The 23,009-nt window shown below is 40.4% G+C and overlaps 1 protein-coding gene across 15 annotated transcripts in view; it reads left to right on the top strand.

Annotated features, from left to right (window-relative positions):
- The window catches only part of LOC124587769, a 165,754-nt gene extending 145,407 nt beyond the window's left edge, over positions 1-20,347 (top strand). For 14 of the 15 annotated variants that reach the window (XR_006975657.1, XR_006975654.1, XR_006975660.1 and 11 more), the window contains 2 exons: positions 4,192-4,349; positions 20,061-20,347. Coding sequence is in view for 2 of the 15 variants with exons in the window: in XM_047131451.1 (XP_046987407.1) it covers positions 4,213-4,349; positions 20,061-20,325 (402 nt within the window). In the remaining 13 variants the exon portion in view is untranslated. The other variant, XM_047131452.1, reaches the window with a different exon arrangement.
- The last annotated feature ends 2,662 nt before the right edge of the window (positions 20,348-23,009 follow it).

Raw genomic sequence — 23,009 nt, 5'->3', positions numbered from 1 at the left:
ATCCATAGATTCAGACTACCAGAGTGGAAATAAATGAGTAACAGGAATAACAGGTAACAAAGATCATGTATTATCTTCTCGGTGTATCCAAGAAAATGAGATTTTGACAGAAAATTTGTGGCCAGACCGCTAGTAAGGGCCAGTTGTACAATCCCCAGCCAGCAACCGCTAAAGTTCTATTCTGGGAGTAGCGCGGAAAACGTGTTGCACGAACACGTAATAACTCCTAACTGGAGAATAAATGCGGTGTAACTAAACTGGTGATTGTGGCCAGGTTAAGCGGAGAAGTAGTTTTGACACTGGCAGGAATAGTTACTGAATTAGTGATGACAAGATTGTTTGTTAGAACGAGGAAGAAGAAAAAAACTGGGACATCACACAAATTGTGGAAGAATATGACGATCCCAAATTTATATAAAAATTTTGTACTACTACTCTTCGATCTCATACTTCAGAAGCCAGAGAGTATGAATGAAATGTGAAACTATTTCCTAACATACAACTTTTTGCTTGTCATTTAATATTGGTACTTCATGAATTATATTCTGTCGTGTTACAAAAATGACCATTTGTACCATAACAGTCTCATTTATTTGGTGTGTGTTAAAATTGCTGAAATATTAGGCAGGCCTATTTAGTTTTATCTAGCAGACAGTGACGAAATACATATAAACAGACGGAGAAACCACACCAGTCTTAGGTACTACTTGTATTAACAGCTTTTCCAGTAGTAGAGGACAACACTGAGTTTTCCTGTACAAAATATTTGGCGGACTTTGATGAGGTAATAGATTCTTTTGCAGAAAGGAAAGTACACCATGTAAAGCTGTAGCAGGATTAGAGGAAAAAATGCTAGGACTTCAGGATTGAAGAAATCTGTACTGTCTTGCTTGTTTCTTGTCTTTACTGGTTTTGTGGATCATATATTTAATTTTATTAATAGGCAATAAAGAGTGCAAATTTTCTGAGGCGCTCAGTCTTGGCTTGGCAGCCGTTGAAAATGTAGCTCCTGTTGGATGTTACCGCCAAGTGCGAATTGCGTGAAGTTAATCGGTTTTTTGAATGCAAAGGGCACTGCGCCAATTGAAATCCATCGCCAATTGACGGAAGTGTATGGTGAGTCGTGCATGGATGTCAAAAATGTTCGTAGAATTTTAACGGAAACATTGAACTTCCGGAAGGTGTGTGCAAGATGCTGACCAAGGACCACATGCGGCAAAGGGTTGATGCTTCCCGTGCATTTCTTCACCGCCTTGCACCCAAACAGGCCAACTTTCTGGACTCAATTCTCACGGGTGACGAAATCTGAGCATACAACTTTACACCTGAGACCAAGCAACAATCACACCAGTGGCCGCATCCTTCTTCACCAAAGCTGCGGAAATTCAAACACACACAGTCTGCCGGTAAAGTCATGACAACCGTTTTTTGGGATCTGAAAGGGGTACCGTTTGTCGACTTTACACCCACTGGCACCACAGTTACCGCTGACAGGTACTGTGGGACTGGAAAAACTCAAGCGGGCAATTCAGAACAGGAGAAGAGGAATGATGAACAAGGGTGTACACATTCTCCGTGACAACGTTCGCCCACACATCACTCGGCAAACTGTTGCTCTCCTGCAACAGTTCCAGTGGAACATAATCACCCACCCACCCTATAGTCCTGAACTGGCACCCAGTGACTGTCACCTGTTCCCTGGGTTAAAAGAACAGTTGGCCAGAAAGTGATTCACCTCTGAACAGCATGGCGGCAAGCTGGTATAATACGGGTAATTATGTTGAAAAATAGTTAAATGTTAAAGCTGTAAACTGATGTAAACCGCTGTAGAAATAACAGCGCTGTGTACTTCAAAAATAGGAGACCTTTTTTCTTGGTATTACCCTCGTAGTTGCAGATTTTATTTTATTCCCACACTTCTGACAGTCAAGCATTAATCACCTTGCAGACCAATGAAGCAAGGTAACGGCTGATAAACTGTGGCCCTCGTCTGTGGGCCAAAAGTCGACAAAATTCCAGGGCTAGAAAGTTTTAACAGCCGGGACGTCAACGCTTATCGAACTTTTCACATCACAGAGGTCTACAATAAAGACATGGGTAAATCATATTACCTGCCGTCAATGCCGTTCGTTCTGAGGACCAGGAATCATAGTAAACTAAATGAATAGGAATCTGTGTCAGTGTGGGTTAAAGGTGCTGACCATTGTAAGAGCAATTAAACTTGTAGGTGATCTCGCCCGTTATTACAGAAATGAAATAAATCTTTCCTAGTCCTTACAAAAAAAAATTATTAATTACAATATTGCATCAGCCACATGCGAGATGCTCTCTGTGAGTGATCACCTTGTTCGTTACGCAACCGCTTATCGCTCTTTGTTAACAAATGTGACAAGCCAAATGAGACGCACCAACAAATGCATGCTGCTAGTGTAACTACAGGACGTGTCCAGGATATCCACTTTTCAGACTTAGAAAATTTCGGATTCACAGCATTAGCCGAGAACAGCTAAGCGTACATCAAGAACCGGGGGCTCAAGGAGGCAATAGCTTTGCCTATATAAGTAATGAATCTGGAAAGAAGTCGTCAGACTTCGTGCAGCTGCGCGAGCAACAGCATTGGACCACTCACACAGAAGATGCCACTACTTGCTAAACCCCAGATGTGCACATTGTGTGTGTGTGTGTGTGTGTGTGTGTGTGTGTGTGTTCACATTTCCACTTATATGAAATGTCAACTAATCGCTGAAGAGGACGCGGTCCAGAAAATGTTTGGCATGCTGCTACATTTTGTTTGCAAAGTTGCTATGTAAACCGTAGCTGTATGTTTTAGAGCTTGTAAACCGCAAACAATAAGGACGTAGAATGAGATTTTCACTCTGCAGCGGAGTGTGCGCTGATATGAAACTTCCTGGCAGATTAAAACTGTGTCCCCGACCGAGACTCGAACTCGGGACCTTTGCCTTTCGCGGGCAAGTGCTCTACCATCTGAGCTATCGAAGCACGACTCACGCCCGGTCCTCAAAGCTTTACTTCTGCCAGTATCTCGTCTCCTACCTGCTAGTTCTGCAAGGTTCGCAGGAGAGCTTCTGTAAAGTTTGGAAGGTAGGAGACGAGATACTGGCAGAAGTAAAGCTGTGAGGACTGGGCGTGAGTCGTGCTTTGGTAGCTCAGATGGTAGAGCACTTGCCCGCGAAAGGCGAAGGTCCCGAGTTCGGGTCTCGGTCGGGCACATAGTTTTACGCTGCCAGGAAGTTTCAATAAGGACATAGTTGTCTCCTTAAGTCACCACATAGATACATAGATGTCAATATAATTATTAATTTGCAACTTGCCTTCCAGACTGATTTCTTCACATTGTGCGTAAAACACTGTCTCACTCATTTAACACATTCTTTGGTTGCATACGCATGTGCACATGTATACAAACAAAATTGTTTGTATTGCCTTTGATAATTCTAAGTTGAATGTAATAAATAATACAAAACCGAAAAAGCCTGATATTCATTTTGACACACCAAGGACAATAAGATCCAGTGTGTAGTAACATTTTCAAAAGTTTGAGAAACATACCAGTAGTTAGTTCTTATTTTGTACTAATTTTTATGGTGTAATGTCCATTTTATTTAACACATTTATCACAACTTCAACATGTTCATATCTCAACACTCAATGCTTAACTTTGTCCAGTGTTGCTGTAGCTTTTGATATTTTAAGAACTGGAAAAGGTTCACATTCATCCTTGTCTTTACTTTCTTCACTTGTCGATATCGTCAATTGGTAACCTACTTCAATTCCAATTTTTCTCGAAGTAAGTGTATGCTCTGTTTACATTGTAAAAAATACTCAGCCCAATAACTTTTGATCTTTAACCTCCAGAATTTTGCAGATGGAACAAAGGGTAGATAGTGGCCTGTGAGCTGTTTCTTTACTTACTTCTGTACCTTAGTTGAATTACAGTATCATAATGAAAGTTGTTAAGAGTGATTATTACTTTCATGAAATAGTGTGTTGTATCCTAATGCCTGAAAGTAACAGCACTGGATGAATAGCAATTTTTAATGTTTTTGTTTTGCAGTATACATGTATATCTTCACAACTTACGACTTTAGTAACTTCGAAACTATACAAGATATTAACGAATGGTTTCTAGCAAGTGATAAGATTACTCATAAAATTTATTTTACCTTCCAGGTCATACAATTTTGATGCGAAATGGAACCTGAAAACCTGCTAAAATGTGGATACCAGTGGATAAAGCTCAATGTGTGTGGCCTGGTATATACAGATGATATCAGATACCGAAGTGCAATGATCCTTTCGGACTTGGAATACATCATTTATGGAAACAGGTAGTGTTCTCCATAAAAAGGGGCTGCTCACCCATCAGTTTCAGATGCCAGTGTGGACAGTGTATGGCAGGCATTTGCAAGGAGTTCTATAAAATCTGTATGTACTGCAGCCAGAGAGTTGGAAATGAGAAGATCGATATTGCACAATGTCTTGCATAAGAGGTAATGGCTCTATCCCTACATGCAGCTGCTTCAGGCATTAAAGCCTATGGACAAACCTAGGTGCGAACAATTTGGAGTGGGTATTTTATGCAGGATTAATGCAACCATTGAATTTTTGGAAAAGATTTCTTCCTTCGATATTGCAACATTTCATGTATCCAGCAAACTGAATTGTCATAACGTTTTTATGTAGGATTTGCCACATCCTCATGTTAGACATGAAATGGAAAGAGACAGTTGTAAGGTCAATGTTAGATGTAGACTGATCCCCAGTTGCATCACTGATTCATTCTTTCCCATCACTGCCATCAACAGTGGTGTTAACATGGACATGCTACAAGAGTTTACTGTGCCACAATTGGAACACCTGCAGCCTGGTGTCATATTCCAGTAAGACAGGGCACCACTTCACTGGCCCCTAAATGTACTTTAATTTCTATGTAAAAGGTTTCCAGGTAGGTGGATTGGACGAGATGGTCCAACTTCAAGTGCACCATGATCCCCTGACCTTACACCACTAATTTTTTCCTGGGGTTTTGTGAAGGATGCGGTATATTGAACCAGGGCTAGAGACCTACAGGAATTGAAGGCACACATTTGCAATCCACTTGAACATGTCAACATGGAGATCTTGAATAGTACGTGGAGAGAAATGGAATTCCAGCTAGGCATTATCCGTCCTATTAAGGGTGTACGCATTGATTTGTGTGAATGAGGAAACAAAATTTAGTTATCTGATCATGTAAATTTTATTTGTGTGAAAATACATAACTTACTTAACTGTTGAATTTCATTATTCAGTACACTCTAGATCCTGCTATTCTGAAATAACTGTTGCTCAGTTCCATGGGTGAACTTCAGGTATCCTTTCAGTTGTTGGTTAATCAACAGTGGGCTGTCTTTTTCAGTAACAATGTAAAAAGCATCAGCATGTGCTATGTCCAAGAAGTTATTTCGAAAAAAAAATCTTTTTTTCTTATGAACTTCTGCTAAAACAGCTTGTATTTGTAGTGGGCTCCATTGTTCATAGAAAGCTTGTTATTTTGATGTATAATTTCTTGCCTCCTGTGCCAGAATTTGTGGTCTTTCCCACATCCCCCACAACAAGTGTGACACTGTAGTATAGTTAATTTTCCCATATGTAAATTGTAAAAAAAAAGAAAACCCTTAATTTTTATGTGAGTGAGAGTAGTGTTTTCATTATGTCGTGCAGGTAATATCAAAGAATTTAGATATTGCTGATGAAATACTCACTGCTGAGCCATTTTCAGGCTGCTTGTGGGCCAGCCTGTTTGCATAGTGCTCATATCCTCAGCTAAAACTTGCAAAGTAACATCCGTGCATTTCACTTGTTTTGTGAAACTAATATGTTGACATCATTTCTCTGTGTTGAGTTATACGCAGCCAGTGGGTGGACAGTAAATGGCAACCAATCAACAAGTTTTAACTAGGTATACCTTCATGCATGTTTTTCTGCGTGTCAGGGGTTTCTATTACATACACGGCACTTCACACTGATTGTGAGAAAACATTATTAATCAGCACTGATGGTCAACTTGGTCCCTAGCACCCACTAGTGGGCGTCCGAACCTTCATAGCAGGCAGTAGACAGGTGGAGGTTAAAATATTTACATTAGGGTTTCACAGAAATTTGAAAAAAATATTGGGTTAGTAAGTATTATTCTATACTTTCACTTGATGCAACTCTACTTTATCAATTTTATAACGTTGAGTTACTTCCCCACTTTAGAAATCATCATTACCGTGGAATGGTGGATGGTCAGAAAATTTTAATACTAAAGCTGCATTTTCCTAGATGTAGGAAAATTTATCGCCTGTGGAATGCGCTTGTCTTTTGCTGTCCGAAGTGGGCCGCAGGACACTTTGTGAAATGTTTTTGTAGGTGTGGGGCACTGCATGTACAAACATAAAAAGTTGAAAGTTGTGTATTTTATAATTCAGCAACTGTACATGACAGTGATATGAGAACTACCTTCTTACGTCTTTCATTAACACAATGAAAATTTGGTGCTACTTTTCATGCTAATCAATATTTTTCACGATTTTTGGACAGCATGTTTGTAGAGATGAAGCAGCAATTGGTATTATTAATCCCACATCAACAACACCATACGAACACACAAGCTGCTACCATGACGACGGCATCCTCGCTACACGGACTAGAGGGTGCCTGATATACGCTTTATAGCCTGTGGCAACGGCGTCCTCTCCACAGGGAGTAGAGGGCTCTGTAGTCCTTCCATATTAGCTGTTTTAGTAAATTGACTCAAATGTTTTCTATGTAAATGTACAAATAGATATATTGTAATACAAGACGACACCAGTTTTTGTGTGCCACAAATTGTTTTACTTTGTATTATGGCACATAATGTAATATACTTTTACGTGTTGACTACGGAACATTTGTTGTTATTTCATAATTAACACTATAATTGTAACTCTTTTTAAATGAAATGGTTTCGCCTTCTGTTATTTACTGTAACTTAAATTTACGTTAAACCAAGGTGACTAGTAATTACATATAATAAACTGTATTAAATACCGTTGATCGCCACTGGGGGGTGTTGCTGTCTATTCACATGATACCAGCATGCTATTTAAGCCCATACGAAGGGTGAGTCTCGCATAGTTTCCTGCTGTTATGTAGACAGGAGTGACACCGCCAACAGTCGACCAATGGGTAACATACTTTAAATTTACGTAATTTTAGCTGTAGTATAATGGAGTCTTTCTGACAAATATCTATAATTTCACAGTGTAAACGTCCAGATGATAATGACCCCTACGACGGGTTGAAACCGGTTGGCTGTATAATAATAATAATAAATGCGATTAAGACTGTTTTTGAATAATTAATATATATCACGCCATACCTCCCAAACTAGGTGTTGTACAACACAATTTTATAACTGGCTTCAGTATCATATGTTAATGGGTGAAAACTTTCTGGCCAATAGTTAGTAACAGTGAAGTAATAAATTAAAATGTGTGACTTGGAATTTCTAGCAAACCAGCATCTGAAATGTATTATTTGACAAACTTTTTCACTCTACATTTTTTTGTGGGAGATCAAAGAAAGAAAAATTTTCAGAAAGGTTTGAAAACCTTTTATTAGTTTTTTGGAAGTTTGTCGGTGCTACAGTTTTCTTTAGATGAGAATAGTATTTTGTAGTTCATTGACGCCATGCGAGTTCAAGTGTGCTGCAATGAACATTTTGGTATTAAAGGCACAGTGGACTGCGGCGCAACAATAGGTAGTGGGGGCAGCGAAGGCAAAAGGTGCAGTGGAGCGTGCAGTCTAAAGGGAAGGAGACTGTGTGTTATTGGGAAGATTATTCAGAAAGTGCAAAGCAGTCTCACAAATCTCCATGTGTTGTGAAGGATCAAATAACATTTTAGTAACAAAACAGTTGCGAGGCGATGGAGAAGAGTACCAGTTCCCTCTGCCTTATCACTCAAACGTACCGGAAATCAATGCCCTGGTTGACAGTTATGTCAAAGCTAAGGGATTCACCGTGAGCAACAGATTCACTGATTACTTCGGTGGGCTGAATTTTAAGTCATTCACGGTACTAATCACAGTAACAACATCCAACTCATTATAATGGTGGTTAAAGCTCAGTACACGTGAATTTACTGATGTTTTATATTGGACATAATCAAAGACATTTCTTCTTACATGTTTCATTCAGTTTTCTTCAGATTTCTCCCCAAATTAACTCATTTTTGCATATAGTTTCTCATGCCAGTGTCAGCTGTGTTCCACAAAATATGCCGTTTGGACACGAATTTGATAAGTTGCTCATTGTTTGAGACAGAGAATCAGTCAGCTGACATTTCAGGTGAATAATTAGATCAGAAGAGTTACGTAGTCTTACTGCCTGTACATGTGAAAAAAATATTGCAGCTGTCATGTGGTATTCTCCAGCTGCTCAGTTGACTTTCCCACTACAAGCGCCCTCAAGCAAATTGCTGCAGTGTGCGAGACATACCCTTCCTGAGGCGTGCAAGCGTGTCCCACAGTGGCACTGTTTTGCCGGACGATAGGCAAATGGTCTGCTATGTTCGCATTGTGCGAGTGGGGAGCGCAGTCTCCCACACATTTTATGCAGCACGTTGCGGGAAATTCCCACAGCTAGGAAAACATTGCAGTGATGCAAAAGTGGATGGTAGGTAAAAAAGGTTCACAACCCCTGCTTTAATAAATCAGACTGCCACGTATAAAACAACTTCAAATATGTGTTTACTTTATAGGTGCTCAGCAGCATTTTGGGCAACAGGTTTCCTGCAGCAAACTTGATCAACTGCCAGCTTTTCAGCTTCTTCCCAAATTGGGAAGTTTCCAGGTGATACAAAGTTTTCCCTGTTTCTGCATCCATCTGTTAGTTTCCACACCACTGACACTTTGGGGATTCTTCCGTCCTTCAGGCATAGAACGTGGCCCACAAGTGTCATTCTTCTTTCAGCAATGGTATTGTTTGGGCTGTGCAGACAACCATTTGAAACTTGGTCACTATAGCTAATACCAAAAATTTACCCCGAGTGTCATCAGTGAGAAACACTTAAATCGTGTGTCAATTTTGTTGACATTTCCTAGGTTCCGCACCAGTGCCTGGCCGTCACTAGGACGAGAGACAGGAGTGCACCTGGAGCTTAGTATGAGTACTTCTAGAGTCTTAATTCCTGTGTGGATCAGATTGCGTGGAAGACTGCAGAAGCCCTTCCCAATTCAGCTAGTGATGCCTGCATCTACATCTACATCTCCACTACACTGAAGTGACAAGTCACAGAATTCTTCGTAATATCTTCTCGAGCCTGATTTTGCCCAACATAGTGCAGCAATTTGACGTGGCACGGACTTGAAAAATCGTTAGCAGCAACCCACAGTAGTAATGAGCCAAGCTGCCTCTATAGCTGTCAGTGTTCATGAAAGTATTGCCAGTGCAGGGCTTTGTGTTAGTGTGGGATTTTGTGGAGAACTGTCACGTGAATGTTCAATGAGATTCGTGTTGGGTAATCTTGGTAATCAAATCATTCACTTGAATTGTTCAGAATGTTCTTCAAACCAATCACAAACAGTTGTGACCCATTCACATGGCGAATTGTCACTCCATCGTTGTTTGGGAAAATGAAGTCCAGGAATGGCTGCAGGTGGTCTCCAAGTATTGAAGTAAAACCGCACTTGAACCCTGCCGTCAGCTCCTACCATCTGAAATTGGGGTTCATCTCACCAGTACACAATTTTCCAGTCACCTAGGATCCGACTGTTAGTCACAAGCTCAGGAGAGGTGCTGCAGACGATGTTGTGCAGTTAGCAAAGGCACTCGCATCGTTTGTCTGTTGCTGTAGCAGTTAATACCAGATTTCAGGACCGAGCGACGTGGTGCAGTGGTTAAACACTGGACTCGTATCCGGGAGGACGACCGTTCAATCCCGCATCCGGCCATCCTGATTTAGGTTTTCCGTGATTTCCCTAAATCGCTCCAGGCAAATGCCGGGATGGTTCCTTTCAAAGGGCGCGGCCGACTTCCTTCCCCGTCTTTCCCTAATTCGATGAGACTGATGACCTTGCTGTCTGGTCTCCTTCCCCAAAAACAACCCAACCAGATTTCACTGCACTTTCCTAACAGGTGGGTTTGTCGAAGTCCCACTGATTTCTGTGATTATTTCACACAGTGTTGCTTGTTTCTTAGCACTGGCAACTCCACACAGCACCACTGCTCTCGGTCGTTAAATGGAGGCCATCAGCCACTGCGTTGTCTGTAGTGAGAGGTAATGCGTGAAATTCGGTATTCTTGACACTGTGGATCTCGGAAAATTGAATTGTCAGATAATTTCCAAAAGGGAATGTTTCACGTGTCCATCTCAGACTAGCATTTCGCATCCACAGTCCGTTAATTCCTGCCGTGTGATGATAGTCGTGTTGGAAATCTTTTTACGTGAATCACCTGAGTGCACATGACAGCTCCCTGTTGTACTGCCATTGTATACCTTGCGTGTGCAATGATAGTGCCATCTGTTTATGTGCATATGGCTTTCCCATTATTTACGGATAAAACTGCTGAGATATGGGAATTGGTTAACACCTTGCTGTACCTTCTGTTGCAGTATAAGTTGAGTAGGTACATTTCCACTTATGCATATTGTTTTTGTTTCATCACTATTTCTTTACAGTCCTAAAGAAATGGCTGCTCCACCCAGTTCGGTAACTATTAGTTGAAAGCTGTGTTGTGTTTCTGTCAACAGAAAAATGTAGTCAGCAAAATCCAGGTTCTTAAATCTGTATAACACGACACACCGTAGGTGTAAAAGTGAAGTGTGGTTGACCTGCCATCTAGCAGCAAAACAGGCAAAGCTATGGTTCTATCATTTTAGCAGACTGTTCATCTGCCAGGTTGAAGTAGGAGCAGTTCTGTTAACACAGGTGGCACTTGGTATTGGGAGCGCCTATATTGTTGGCGACACCCCAAATCGATTTTGGCTTCCCGACCAGTGTTCAGTTTATACTGCGGAGCTTTACACTGTTCTCCATGCTGTCCAGTACATCTATTGCCATCAGCGGGTACAGAATGTTATCTGCTCAGACTCTCTCAGCTCTCTCCAAGCTCTGTACCCTGTCCACCCTCTGGTCCACCAGATTCAGGACCTCTGTGGCATTCCTATGGATCCCAAGACTTGTTGGTATCTGTGGAAATAAGGCGGCCGATATAGTGGCCAGGGCTGCAGTCTCTCTTCTTCGGCTAGCAATTCGCATGATTCCTTCGCCGATCTATGGAATGTTTTATGTCGTCATGTTGCTCTTTTATGGCACGCACATTGGTCGACACTTCCCAGTAATAAATTGCGGGACGTGGAAGCTCTTCCTTGTGCTTGGACCTCTTCCTCCCGAACTCGGCGTCGGGAGGAGGTAATTTTAACTAGACTCCGGATAGGGCTCTGTCTTTTTAGCCATCGACATCTTTTAAACGGCGATTCTCCCCCACTCTGTCCCCACTGCTCTCAACTGTGGACGGTGAGACACCTTTTACTTGAGTGCCCCTATTTTACTCCGTTACGCGCCCGTCTACAGCTGTCGCCTGATATATCTTCCATTTTAGCAGATGACACGCGATCAGCCGATCGTGTTCTCGAGTTCATTAGTGCCAGTGAGATGACATCAGTCATTTGAAGCTCCTTTTGGGGACAAACAACCCCCCTTCTATAGTGGTTTTTTAAGCTTTCCTTCTGTTTTTTGGTTTCCACACTTTTTTGAGTTTTGCTCCCATTGCTACTGGTTTCCAGTTTCGTTTTTTTTAGCTTTTCCTAAGTCACAGACCGGGTGCTAATGACCGTAGCAGTTTTGCGCCCTAAAACCATAACAAAAAACCACACAGGTGGCATCTGTTCTATTCTGTCGTGTGTCCGTGTGTGTGCAGTAGAGGCGGTGACTCCGCGTGCACAGAACGCAGCCTTGCGAGCGGGCTGTCTACTAGTTATAGTTTTCCGCAGCAGACAAAACACACGGATCGATTCGTCGATTCCACATAGTATCCTGGGTATTTTTTCCACTAAGAAGTAGCTTATAAATACATTAACGAAACAAATGAAATATCTTTTTTGTATCCCCATTGAAAGAAATCTCTATATCTAATGATAGCTTCTTATTGTAGCAATGAAATGGAATAAAAAGAGCTTTCAAGTGATGATTGAAGAATACAGCAACGAAAGGTGTCGCTATGACCTAGCATATTTTGTACCACAATAAGGCAATCTACAGATCTACAAATGATTCATTCTGGGTTTATACAAGTTAATGTGCCTATAATTTTACTTTTGATAGATATATATATATATATCACATAAATTAGTGAAAGTAGCACATGCATTTGATTCCGTAACATCTGTATTATTTCAACACGCCAGGAAGGAAAGCTTCGCCAGAATAGGAGAAAAAGTGAGAACAGTTGTCTGGTGTAATGAATGAGGAATGTAAAGCACGCTTAGCCTCCTTACGTTTGCATTATTCAGCTGAACTCATAAAGATGGGGGGAAAAAACGCATAGTAGCTCAGGCGGGACCACCCATAAACTAAGCGTGTGGTGGTTCGACCTGTTGGCGTATTTGAAAGGCCACATAGTGCCTAGAAAACTGCTGAAAAATATCCCAGTCTCCGTCGTGAGTACTAATTTTTGTCACTGTCATTGCACATTTTCTGCATTATGTAAGATAGGTTATCCTGTTGTAGGAATCTACATTGATATCAACGGTTAATTTCCGATAGTAAAAATATACTTCACAGGGTTTGGACACGTCCACTTAGTGCAGAAATTGTTGATTTGTGCGATATGTGCTAGTGCTTTCAAATACTATGCTTCCACTTTGTGTGTGCTCCCCATGTCATTTCTGTGAGTGAAAACATTCACATGTCAAATGCACAGCAGTGGAAACTTTGATGCAAGCACACTGGTAGTAATAAATGAAATTAACTTAAAATACCCCAAATACATGTACGGCAGACCGGTGGACTGAGAGCATTTTTTGTGGTCTATTGTGCAGAAGCATCCACTAGACTTTTTGAAAAATCTGATACATCACTGTATGTAGTAGTTTGCAGAGATGCTCGTGTATCAGTTTCAGAAGAGGTAATGTCAATGATCTTTAATAGGAACTGCTGAGCAATTTATTTGTTTGTAACGTACTCTAATGCCTAAGACAATCAAAAGCAATGTGAAGTTGGATTGCAAAAATTCACACCTATCTGTCATAGATTGACTTAATTGATGTGTACAGCCGATCTTCTTCTATGGATTGCCGGCTCCGTTGATCTCCAAAACCTTCTTCTTTGAAGAATACTGCTGGTTAACAGGAATTTATAAGACACACTCTCTCTCTCTCCCTATATCTCTCTCTCTCTCTCTCTCTCTCTCTCTCTCTCTCTCTCTCTCTCTCTACTTTGGAAATAATTTAGTGCTCAATGAATACTTTTAGTTCAGTCTTGGTAATTTCAACTTCCACAAATAACATATTCACCATTTCTCACATCAATATTCGAATGTATACAAGTCAACCGATTCGTCTCGCATTAGACTAGATAAAATACATCTGAAATAAAGTTGGTTTAACAACCACATAATTTATGAACCCGTCTTGCCTCTAGAGTGTCCAGCATGTGAAGTACTTAAAAATCTGGAAAAAAATAAAAATCTATTTTACACTTCACTCTCACTTCTTGATAATTAACTTCATCCCTGGAGTTGTCCTCTACTTTAGACTTCTTTACCCTTAACAGATACTACGTCTATATATATTCCGACTCGACATTCCTTAATAATTACCAGAATCGATTCCTCTCAGGTTTATGCTCTTTCCTTGCTCATGCCTCCCTATCTACTTGACGTGGAATCCTTCTAGTTATATGTATATATCCAGGGTGGTCCATCGAAAGTTTCAGATGAGATTATCTCCAAAATTATCGAGTAAAATTATCTGGTAAAAAAAAGTGGATAAGACAAGTTCGTAAGCTCAGAGCAGGACATCAAATGATACTAGACGTGATCCACAGCCCCCTCCCCCTTCAGTGGGGCATGGGGCAACTTTTAAATTTTAAATGGAAACACCTATTTTTTATTGCAGATTCGGATTCTCCATAAAAAAGTAATCAAGTTATGTCTGAATCATTTCTAAACCATTGACAGATGGCACTGAAATCGAGAAAAATTAAAATTGGGAAGAACTCGGATTTATTTAGAATGATCCGAGGAGGATGCATGAAATACATACAAAATGTCCACCCATTCTTTCATTACGCCAAATTAAGCTATTTTTTACAAAATGTATCCTTCCCACCACAGTATTTGATGGAGGGAGGCAGAATGGTATTAAAATTTCGTTACAGAACTCTTCACAGTTTCATTACTCACCTGACTGTAGCGCTAGCGTGGCCAAACTGGGAACTGCGGCTCAATATAAAGATCAGACGTCACTTAACTTTCAGATTGTGAACCGTAAACATCAACTGACGAAAGTAAATTATTCTTTAGCGAAACATGGCTCACTGTTCTCCTACAGAGATTGTTGATACGATGTTAATTTTAGGTGGATGCCATAACAATTACGCTGCAGCTGCAGAATTGTATGTGTATCGTTTCCCAAACAGGTGACATCCAAGGGAAAATATTATTCTAAATTGCACTCGACGAGCTCGAAATGGATACATGCACCGTCCACCTCGTCATCGTGATTACAATGAAAATTACGCCCGTACCCTAACATTCTCGCCTGTGTTCAACTGGATTCTGAAACGAGTAGTCGGTACCCCGGTCGGTGGATAGGATGCGGCGGGCCAATTCAGTGGCCTCCACATTCACCAGACCTAACATCTCCTGATTTTTTCCTTGTGAGGCTATTTAAAAAATACTGTTAATGAAAGACAGCCCACAACGCAAAACGATATGGAGCAACGCATTGTGTGTGCAGCCATACATGGGATGTGCTGCTCAAAACTGTGGACAACTTATGCAGACGATTGACTTCATGCATTGAAGCAAATGGGGATGATTTTGAACAATTTCTTCGTGGATAATTTCATTATTTAAGCACCCCAAATTGTGAGAGGCAAGGGGACTCACTAATGAAGCACCCCATGGGAACATCATTCTACAAAGTCCATGTCATTGTTCCTGGGTAATACTAAAAGTAGGATACAGTACATTTTGTACAACAGCAGCTTAATTTGGCGTAACGAAAGAACTGGTGCACATTTTTTATCGATTTGATGCGTCTTTCTCGCATAATTCTAAATAAATCAGAGTTCTTCCACAATTTTACTTCTTTCTTGATTTCAGCACCATCTGTCTATGGTTTAAAAAATGTTTCAGACAAAACTTGATTACTCTTTTATGGAGAATCCGAATCAGCAATAAAAAATGGGTGTTCCCATTTAAGATTTGAAAGTTGTTCTCCACCCCACCCAAAGGGATGGGAGTTGGAGCTCACGTGTAGCATCATTTGATGTCCCCCTTTGAGCTTACGAACTTTTCTTACCCACTATTTTTACCTGATGTATAGTTTTTGGGACAATCTCATCCGAAACTTCAGATACACCACGCTGTATATTTTCCTATATATACGTGCGATGTAGAACCGTCACAATAAACAACAATGTGTGCATATTTCCTGCTGTACACAAACCTTCCCTCTCCATCATTTGATGGTTCTCACCTTTTGACAGGTTTCTAGTCAGTATTTTCATTGCTTGTGTATCTTCGTGTGTGTGTGTGTATGTGTGTGTGTGTGCGTGTGTGTGTGTGTGTGTGTGGGGCCTGATTCTCGGTCTACTTATTTGAAGTAATTTGTAGGTTATTGGAAACCAGGAAGGACTTCTGCGATGGAAGTAGATGCATATGGAAAGAGGGAGAAATAGACACGTCCTCAAATGAGAAGTAAGAAAGGAAAAAAAAATAGATTTGGTTGCTAAGATTGAAAAAGAGAAAGAAGACAGCCCCAAAGACAGGAAACCCTTCCCACAACCCTTCCCCAGGACCCCCTACCTCGCCAGTGCTTGAGTGACAAGCTGGAGGTGGTTCCTATGGAACAGACATTACCACCGTAACCTTTAAGGTCCCCGAAGAAAATCTTAGCAACCCTGTGGAAATAGCAGTGTCAAATAATCACACACACTTGTTTGCGAGGGTTGTTTGAAAGGTGTGATGTGAGTATTGTGTCATTCATGATATATCTGTTAGTGTAAATCGTGCTTTTACCTACACTACCCAGCCCCTTTCAAAATCTATACAAACGCTCCCGTCTATATCATACCTCATAAAAGGTGTAAAATATTCTATGCAAAATAGAAAATTATACACTATGATAAAATAGTTGTTCTGTCCGTCACATTATATTACATTATTCATAAATATATTATTCTACTCGGTTCGTTTCATGCCTAGAGGTCACTGTTTCTTCCATGGTTCTCTTATGCCAGTCTTTACATTATGTTTATATCCAATTTTCTAAACACTAAAATTACAGGATAGTTTAGTAATTCAGTAATAGACTACAGAATCATGTAAGATTTGAAGGGAATTCAGTGCAGGAAAACTATTCTGGAAGAAACACCGAAAACAACTCGGGATCCGACAGTTGTCACTCCGCCCGTTAACACAGAACGTTAACGTCCCTGCGGGATAAATGTGACTCTGCCCGGATTCCATGTATCTGATATTAACCTCACTGGAGCAAGTGCAAACCAGTAATTCTCGCTGAATTTTGTGTGGAAGTCTCCCCACGGCAAAACAATCACCACTTTACTAGGTAACACAACATCAGGTGAAGTTATTCCATTTTCTACTCTATCCTGGATAAATTTGAATCCTTTCCACAAGTCAGCTATAACCTTGCTGGTATTATTAATTTCGGAAGAAGCAATAGTTGAAATGAAACTTCCTGGCAGATTAAAACTGTGTGCCCGACCGAGACTCGAACTCGGGACCTTTGCCTTTCGCGGGCAAGTACTCTACCATCTGAGCTACCAAAGCACGACTCACGCCCGGTACTCACAGCTTTACTTCTGCCAGTACCTCGTCTCCTACCTTCCAAACTTTACAGAAGCTCTCCTGCGAACCTTGCAGAACTAGCACTCCTGAAAGAAAGGATATTGCGGAGACATGGCTTAGCCACAGCCTGGGGGATGTTTCCAGAATGAGATTTTCACTCTGCAGCGGAGTGTGCGCTGATATGAAACTTCCTGGCAGGAGTGCTAGTTCTGCAAGGTTCGCAGGAGAGCTTCTGTAAAGTTTGGAAGGTAGGAGACGAGGTACTGGCAGAAGTAAAGCTGTGAGTACAGGGCGTGAGTCGTGCTTCGGTAGCTCAGTTGGTAGAGCACTTGCCCGCGAAAGGCAAAGGTCCCGAGTTCGAGTCTCGGTCGGGCACACAGTTTTAATCTGCCAGGAAGTTTCATATCAGCGCACACTCCGCTGCAGAGTGAAAATCTCATTCTGGAAATAGTTGAAATGTTTCCAGAGGTTACTCTCGTGACAACTCCTCGATCTATTATTTCTTAAATGGTTCCTCCAAGCTACATACACTTGTAATAACAAAGCTGGATGCATTCTCTTTGAAATTCCATCCTACATTATTTACTCGTGTACTGACACCTGTAATTTGCAATTCAATAATAGAAATCAATTCCTTAGACTAATCTAGACTCTCTTTTGAAGTACTTAAACCTTGTGTTAAATTATTGTATTCATTATTGTACACGTCTTTTAAAGATTCTAAGTTTTCAATAGGTTTCGATTCTACATTATTACGTTTGGCATCAAATTCAGTTTCCAAACCAACCATGTCTCCACATCAGTTACTAGATTCTTTGCTTTGAGTGTCTACTCTGATGTTCAACAAATCTATATTTGTCATGTCATACTGATCCTTTAATTTAGAATCCATTGATTTTATTAAGTCTAGGTTTTTATTCAAAATCTCACCTCGAGCATGCAATTTAGAACTTATTGAGTTCATCACTGTCTATTTCTCTACTTAAATTAGCACTCTGTGCACCAAGTTTTTCACTGGAAGTTGCACATATTTCATTTGTCAAAGAAGCACCCTGGTCATCTATTTTCTGATTTGAGTATTTACTGAGTCTAAATTAAGACTTCGAGCATTTAAAGTTTTTAGTTCCTTTCTTAAAGAAGTATTTTGAGCAGTCAGTTTGTTTCTTGAAGCTGCTGAATCTGCACTTTGGTCATCAATTTTATCACTTAGTTTTAATCTAATTCACTAATTCAGACCAGTCTGGCACCTCCTCACTCACTTTCATTGCTATGGCTGGTTCTGAAGTTTCTCCAATTCTCTGTGTATCCATATTTGTCTTAGTTTTTGATCAGGTGATCATTTAACGAATTAACTCTAAGCATTGTAACTACACTAATGCAGTTTCTTCGACTTTGTACTCGAACAATTATTATTTTTCGCTCTACGGTGTAGAGTTTAGGCTCCATCAATGAGCAGGTGTGGAATCGGCACCGGTGAAAAATAACTGCTGCCGGTGGCATCGGTTGCTGGTTTTCGTGTCTGCATCGGTGTGCGTATGTAGAATCAGCGCCGGTTAGCAGCAACTGGTGCCGGTGATGTCGGATGTTGTCTTCGCATCTGCGTTCCTGCGATGCGTGTGGGAGCTGGACATTCCCCACAACATATCTTCTTAGTTGAATTATACTCGTTGCATCTCTTCTTAGTCTAATACATCGAGGTCTTCTTTTCATTCTTTTAACATTATTACTTTCGTACGTCTTTCACTGTGTTGCATTCACAAAATTTATTTAATTTTTGGACTTAATCCAGTTACATGAAACAGTTCCCTTGTCTTGTTATTCCTGATTGCTATGGCGTCATCTTCTGCTTCGATTTTCTCTCAAAATTGCCCTTTTTTAAAGTCCTGTTGTGGTGATATTTGACATTAGAAATTTAAAAAATACTTAACTATGTGCTTACATCTTCGAAAATAGCCTCTGAAATACGTACATAATTACCAAAGATTTAAATCACTTTATGTTTTCTGACAGTTTTTTTTACATATTTGCAAAGTTACATATGAAACATTACATTAATTTTGTGCTTCAAGGTACGCTGTATGTAAAATTTTAAATAAGGGACATTTTAGTTTATTGTTTAATCTGAAAGTGGACATGTTTTCTGTTAACTTTATGTAGTATGGCAAACAGTTGCATAGAAGGCATTTTGCTTTTACAGGCTCTTCGTCAGTTAAGTTGACCCGATTTCCTTCAGTATGTTTTTTTAAAATTTTGTTATAGTTATGGATATTACTGTTTAACAGTGCAGCGTAGTGACTTTATGTAAATACATACACAATCAAAGGCTTTTGAATAGTCTAGAAACATACCACAAACTTCCTTTTGTCCATCTAGTGCCTTAGTTGAATACAGTATACATTCAGCTGTTGCTGTACTGCTGGATCTACCTGTGCTAAATCCGTGCTGGGCATCAGAGTATGGCATTTTTTCTTTACAATTTACTATTGTTTTTAATTGCACGTTCTATTATTTTAGATGAGACAGGTGTAATAGTTGTTGTTCGGTAATTTCCTGGATCTTTCTTGCTGCACTTCGGAAATGGGGATCACCTTACTCTATCTGAAACTTGTCAGGAATAACCTTCCATCTGTGGCTAAATTTATTAGAAAAGTTACAGGCTTTGCCACCTACTGCAGTTGAGTAGGTACAACGTCTCATGTGTCAGAATTTTTGTTTTTTAATTCACTGCCTCACCATAATGTTCATTTATATCATCACAGACTTCTTTAGTGTTTTTCTTTATAGAAAATAAAAGAGTTTCAACACTGACCTTTCCATATTACTGTACAAATTTATTGCAGCAAGCCAATGGTTCCAACATTCAGGTTTCATACATGTTATTTACACCAATAATTTTATACAGTCTACTGTATTTGGCACAATCAATTTTAATTGTAATGTTATTATTTTATCATGTTTACAGTGCAGTATTTCATAAATTGCTTTTTTTTTCTAGTGCTCACAAGACATTTACAGTGGGGTGTGCAGTTGAGAACAGTTCTCCATCTACCCCTCAGCGCGCACCAGAATTATTCAAAGTGGGGCACTCTGCCAATTCTAAGAAGCAGGCCAAAGATGTCCTGGTAAGCAGCACATTGTCAATGCTGCGAGACAAACAAACAGCAATGAATGGGAGCAATGAGGATGACAAGTTGGGCGAATATGTTGCAGCTGAGCTGATAACAACTAAAAATAGAAAATTAAATGCAGAGGCAAAGTGAATGTTATCATGAATGCCATCATGGATGCAATTCAGAAAGTTACTGATTGTTAATTTTTAAATAAAAGATTGAAAATTAAAAATTGTTTTCGTTATAGCTTCCCACTGCCAGGGTACATACCCTACAGGATTGAAATATTCACAGGATTCTCACTCACTTCTGTGGCATGTAATGATGTCCTGTTTCTGTCCTGTTGTGGTAAGCTTGCGAGAGATTTGTCACACCGCCAAAACCCATTCCCTATGGCAGGGCTTCCCAACCTTTTCAGTTGGCGGACCCCTTCTACAGTTGAAAATCCATGGCGGACCTCTAGTCAGTCGAGCACAGTAACTTTAAATTTCAGAGCGAAACCCATGGGAACTGAGAGCTTCTTAATGCTAGTGCTACTTTCCCAATGACCCCCCTCCCTGAAGTATTAATAGTCTTTGGAGCTTCTTGTGAGTGTTCTTCCTTTGGTCGTCCTCCCTCCTCCTTCATTTCAACTGGAAACTTCCCTTGTTGTGAAGGTGATGGAGAAACCGCACCCTTCTTCACTGATCCCGCTTTCAGCGAGGGATCCATGTTAGAAGTAATAAACTGGTCAAAAATTGACTTATGAAATAGGTAGTGCACTGACAAAGCAAGTTTAACATTTAATGATGCCTGGGGCCGCATACGTGCCATTGAGCGCTGTGATTGGTCGACAAAGCTCGCTCTGCGCATGCGTAAAAGCTTTCAGCGCATCTAGCGCCGTGAGCCGGGGCACAAATGACCCCCGAATTGCTGCGAAACCGTCAATCAGAGAAGCCACATTCTCCGGCATTAAACTGTGTATGCGTTCTCACTTAGGAACCGCAAAGGCTGCTTGGGAATACGACCTGAAGTTAAAGTACTCGTTTTCACACGAAAAAAAATAGTGATAAATTTGATTTTCACATTTTTATTTAATAATTTTACTCATTATTTTACACGATTCGGTGAAAGGTGGCCGCGGACTCCCTAGGAAGAGCCAGCCGGAGCCCTAAGGGGTCTGCGGACCACATGTTGGGAAACCCTGCCCTTATGGTATACCGATCTGTGTCTTCGACATCAGTACTTGCCAGATAAGTGCTATCTGCATCATCAATTGAATAGTTGTGTAGCCGAACAAACAATGGGAAAATCTAGGATGGAATGTAACAATATTGTGAAAGGAAAGTTGCCACTCACCATATAGTATGGTGCGTGGGTGGGAGGGGGGGGGGGGGAGAAGAGAGAGAGAGAGAGAGAGAGAGAGAGAGAGAGAGAGAGAGAGAGAGAGAGAGAGAGAGATAGCGTGTCCTCTGTCAGTATAACATGTAGCACTTTTTATGTTGCTGCATGGAAGTATTTTTTCCTAGGGTATCTTTAGCCAGTTTTCACGCAGAACTGATGTGACTGTTGGCATAGATCTCCCCCCCCCCCCCCCCCCCCCCCCCCCAAAAAAAAAAAAAAAAAAAAAAAAAAAAAAAAAAACACTTGCCCTGCCATTGCAACCATTGCCAACAAGGGTGAACCTATCTATACCTAGCATCTACAACAGCCAGCAAAACAAGGCTGTGAAACTTTTTTTAGTTGTAATATGTCAAGTCATCAGATTGTGGAGGGACAAACCCAACATGCTTCCTGTCCATTGCATCTGAAGAGATAATTTGTACAAATATTTAATAATGGACACATTTATATTGCCAATTGCAGTAAACTGCTGAAAAGTCCTACTGGTGAAGAATATTTAAGATAAAATTTCTTTTTTATACATTTATAATCACTTCGGGAATGCCAGGTTTTCAATGGTACATAGCTCAATTTTGTGGCTTACCAATACAGCTTGGAAACTGCCAAAAGTTTTAAATTTTTTTTCCAAATTTAATTCCCTTATGTTTGTGTTCTTGGAGCCTGTTAACAATTTAAACAAAATTAGCTTCTTAGCACCACGTAAAGGTATTCCACACTCGTAAGATAACAGTAGTTTACCTTCAAGTATTTATCTTTCAGTCTGATGCAAATTTTAGCAAACACCTGCAGAATAATTTTTTGAAATGCTTGGCTGTGAACTCTATGACTGAAAGCTAGGCTCTTAATGATTCCCTAGTTGCCAGGAATCGAAGTGTGACAATCAACCCGAAACATAGTAGGGCATAATGGAGGTTGTCAGTGATATGTGATGGTCAAACCATAAAACACAAGTTAAATGGTCTGATTCTTACCTCCGACTAGGTGAAATAGCTTCCCTCATCAGTGTCACGCACACAAATCCCATCGTGTAGCACGGACAATAGTTTGTCAAATCAGGACACATCCATCCTGGCTAAATTCCTGAATTCCAGAGGATTTTCGGGCCTCAACTCTTTCCTTAACAGGGAGTGTATGACCCTCCCTGCCTTCAGCCCTTCTTTGCAGCCAAGGCCAAACCCAAAGCCAGCCCCTGACATTACGTCATCGTTCTGTCCTAACTACTGAAGAAGCTACTGTCACTGCAAATGCAGCTTAAATAATACCGTCGTCCATGTCTAAAACACTGTGAAACAAAAGCGAAAGTAAACATAGTTAATAATAATAATAATTTTCTTGCATCACCAACAGAATGGTTTAGTGTACAATTCTGTATAACCATAACATAATTTCATTCTAGCGCCACTTAATAAATATGAACCTAGATCTCTCAGAAGATTTAATGAGTAGTATCA

Source organism: Schistocerca americana, unplaced genomic scaffold (assembly GCF_021461395.2).
Source record: "Schistocerca americana isolate TAMUIC-IGC-003095 unplaced genomic scaffold, iqSchAmer2.1 HiC_scaffold_62, whole genome shotgun sequence".
Classification (NCBI taxonomy): domain Eukaryota; kingdom Metazoa; phylum Arthropoda; class Insecta; order Orthoptera; family Acrididae; genus Schistocerca; species Schistocerca americana.
The sequence above is the reverse complement of the archived record's forward strand: the minus strand, read 5'-3'. Positions and strand labels throughout refer to the sequence as shown.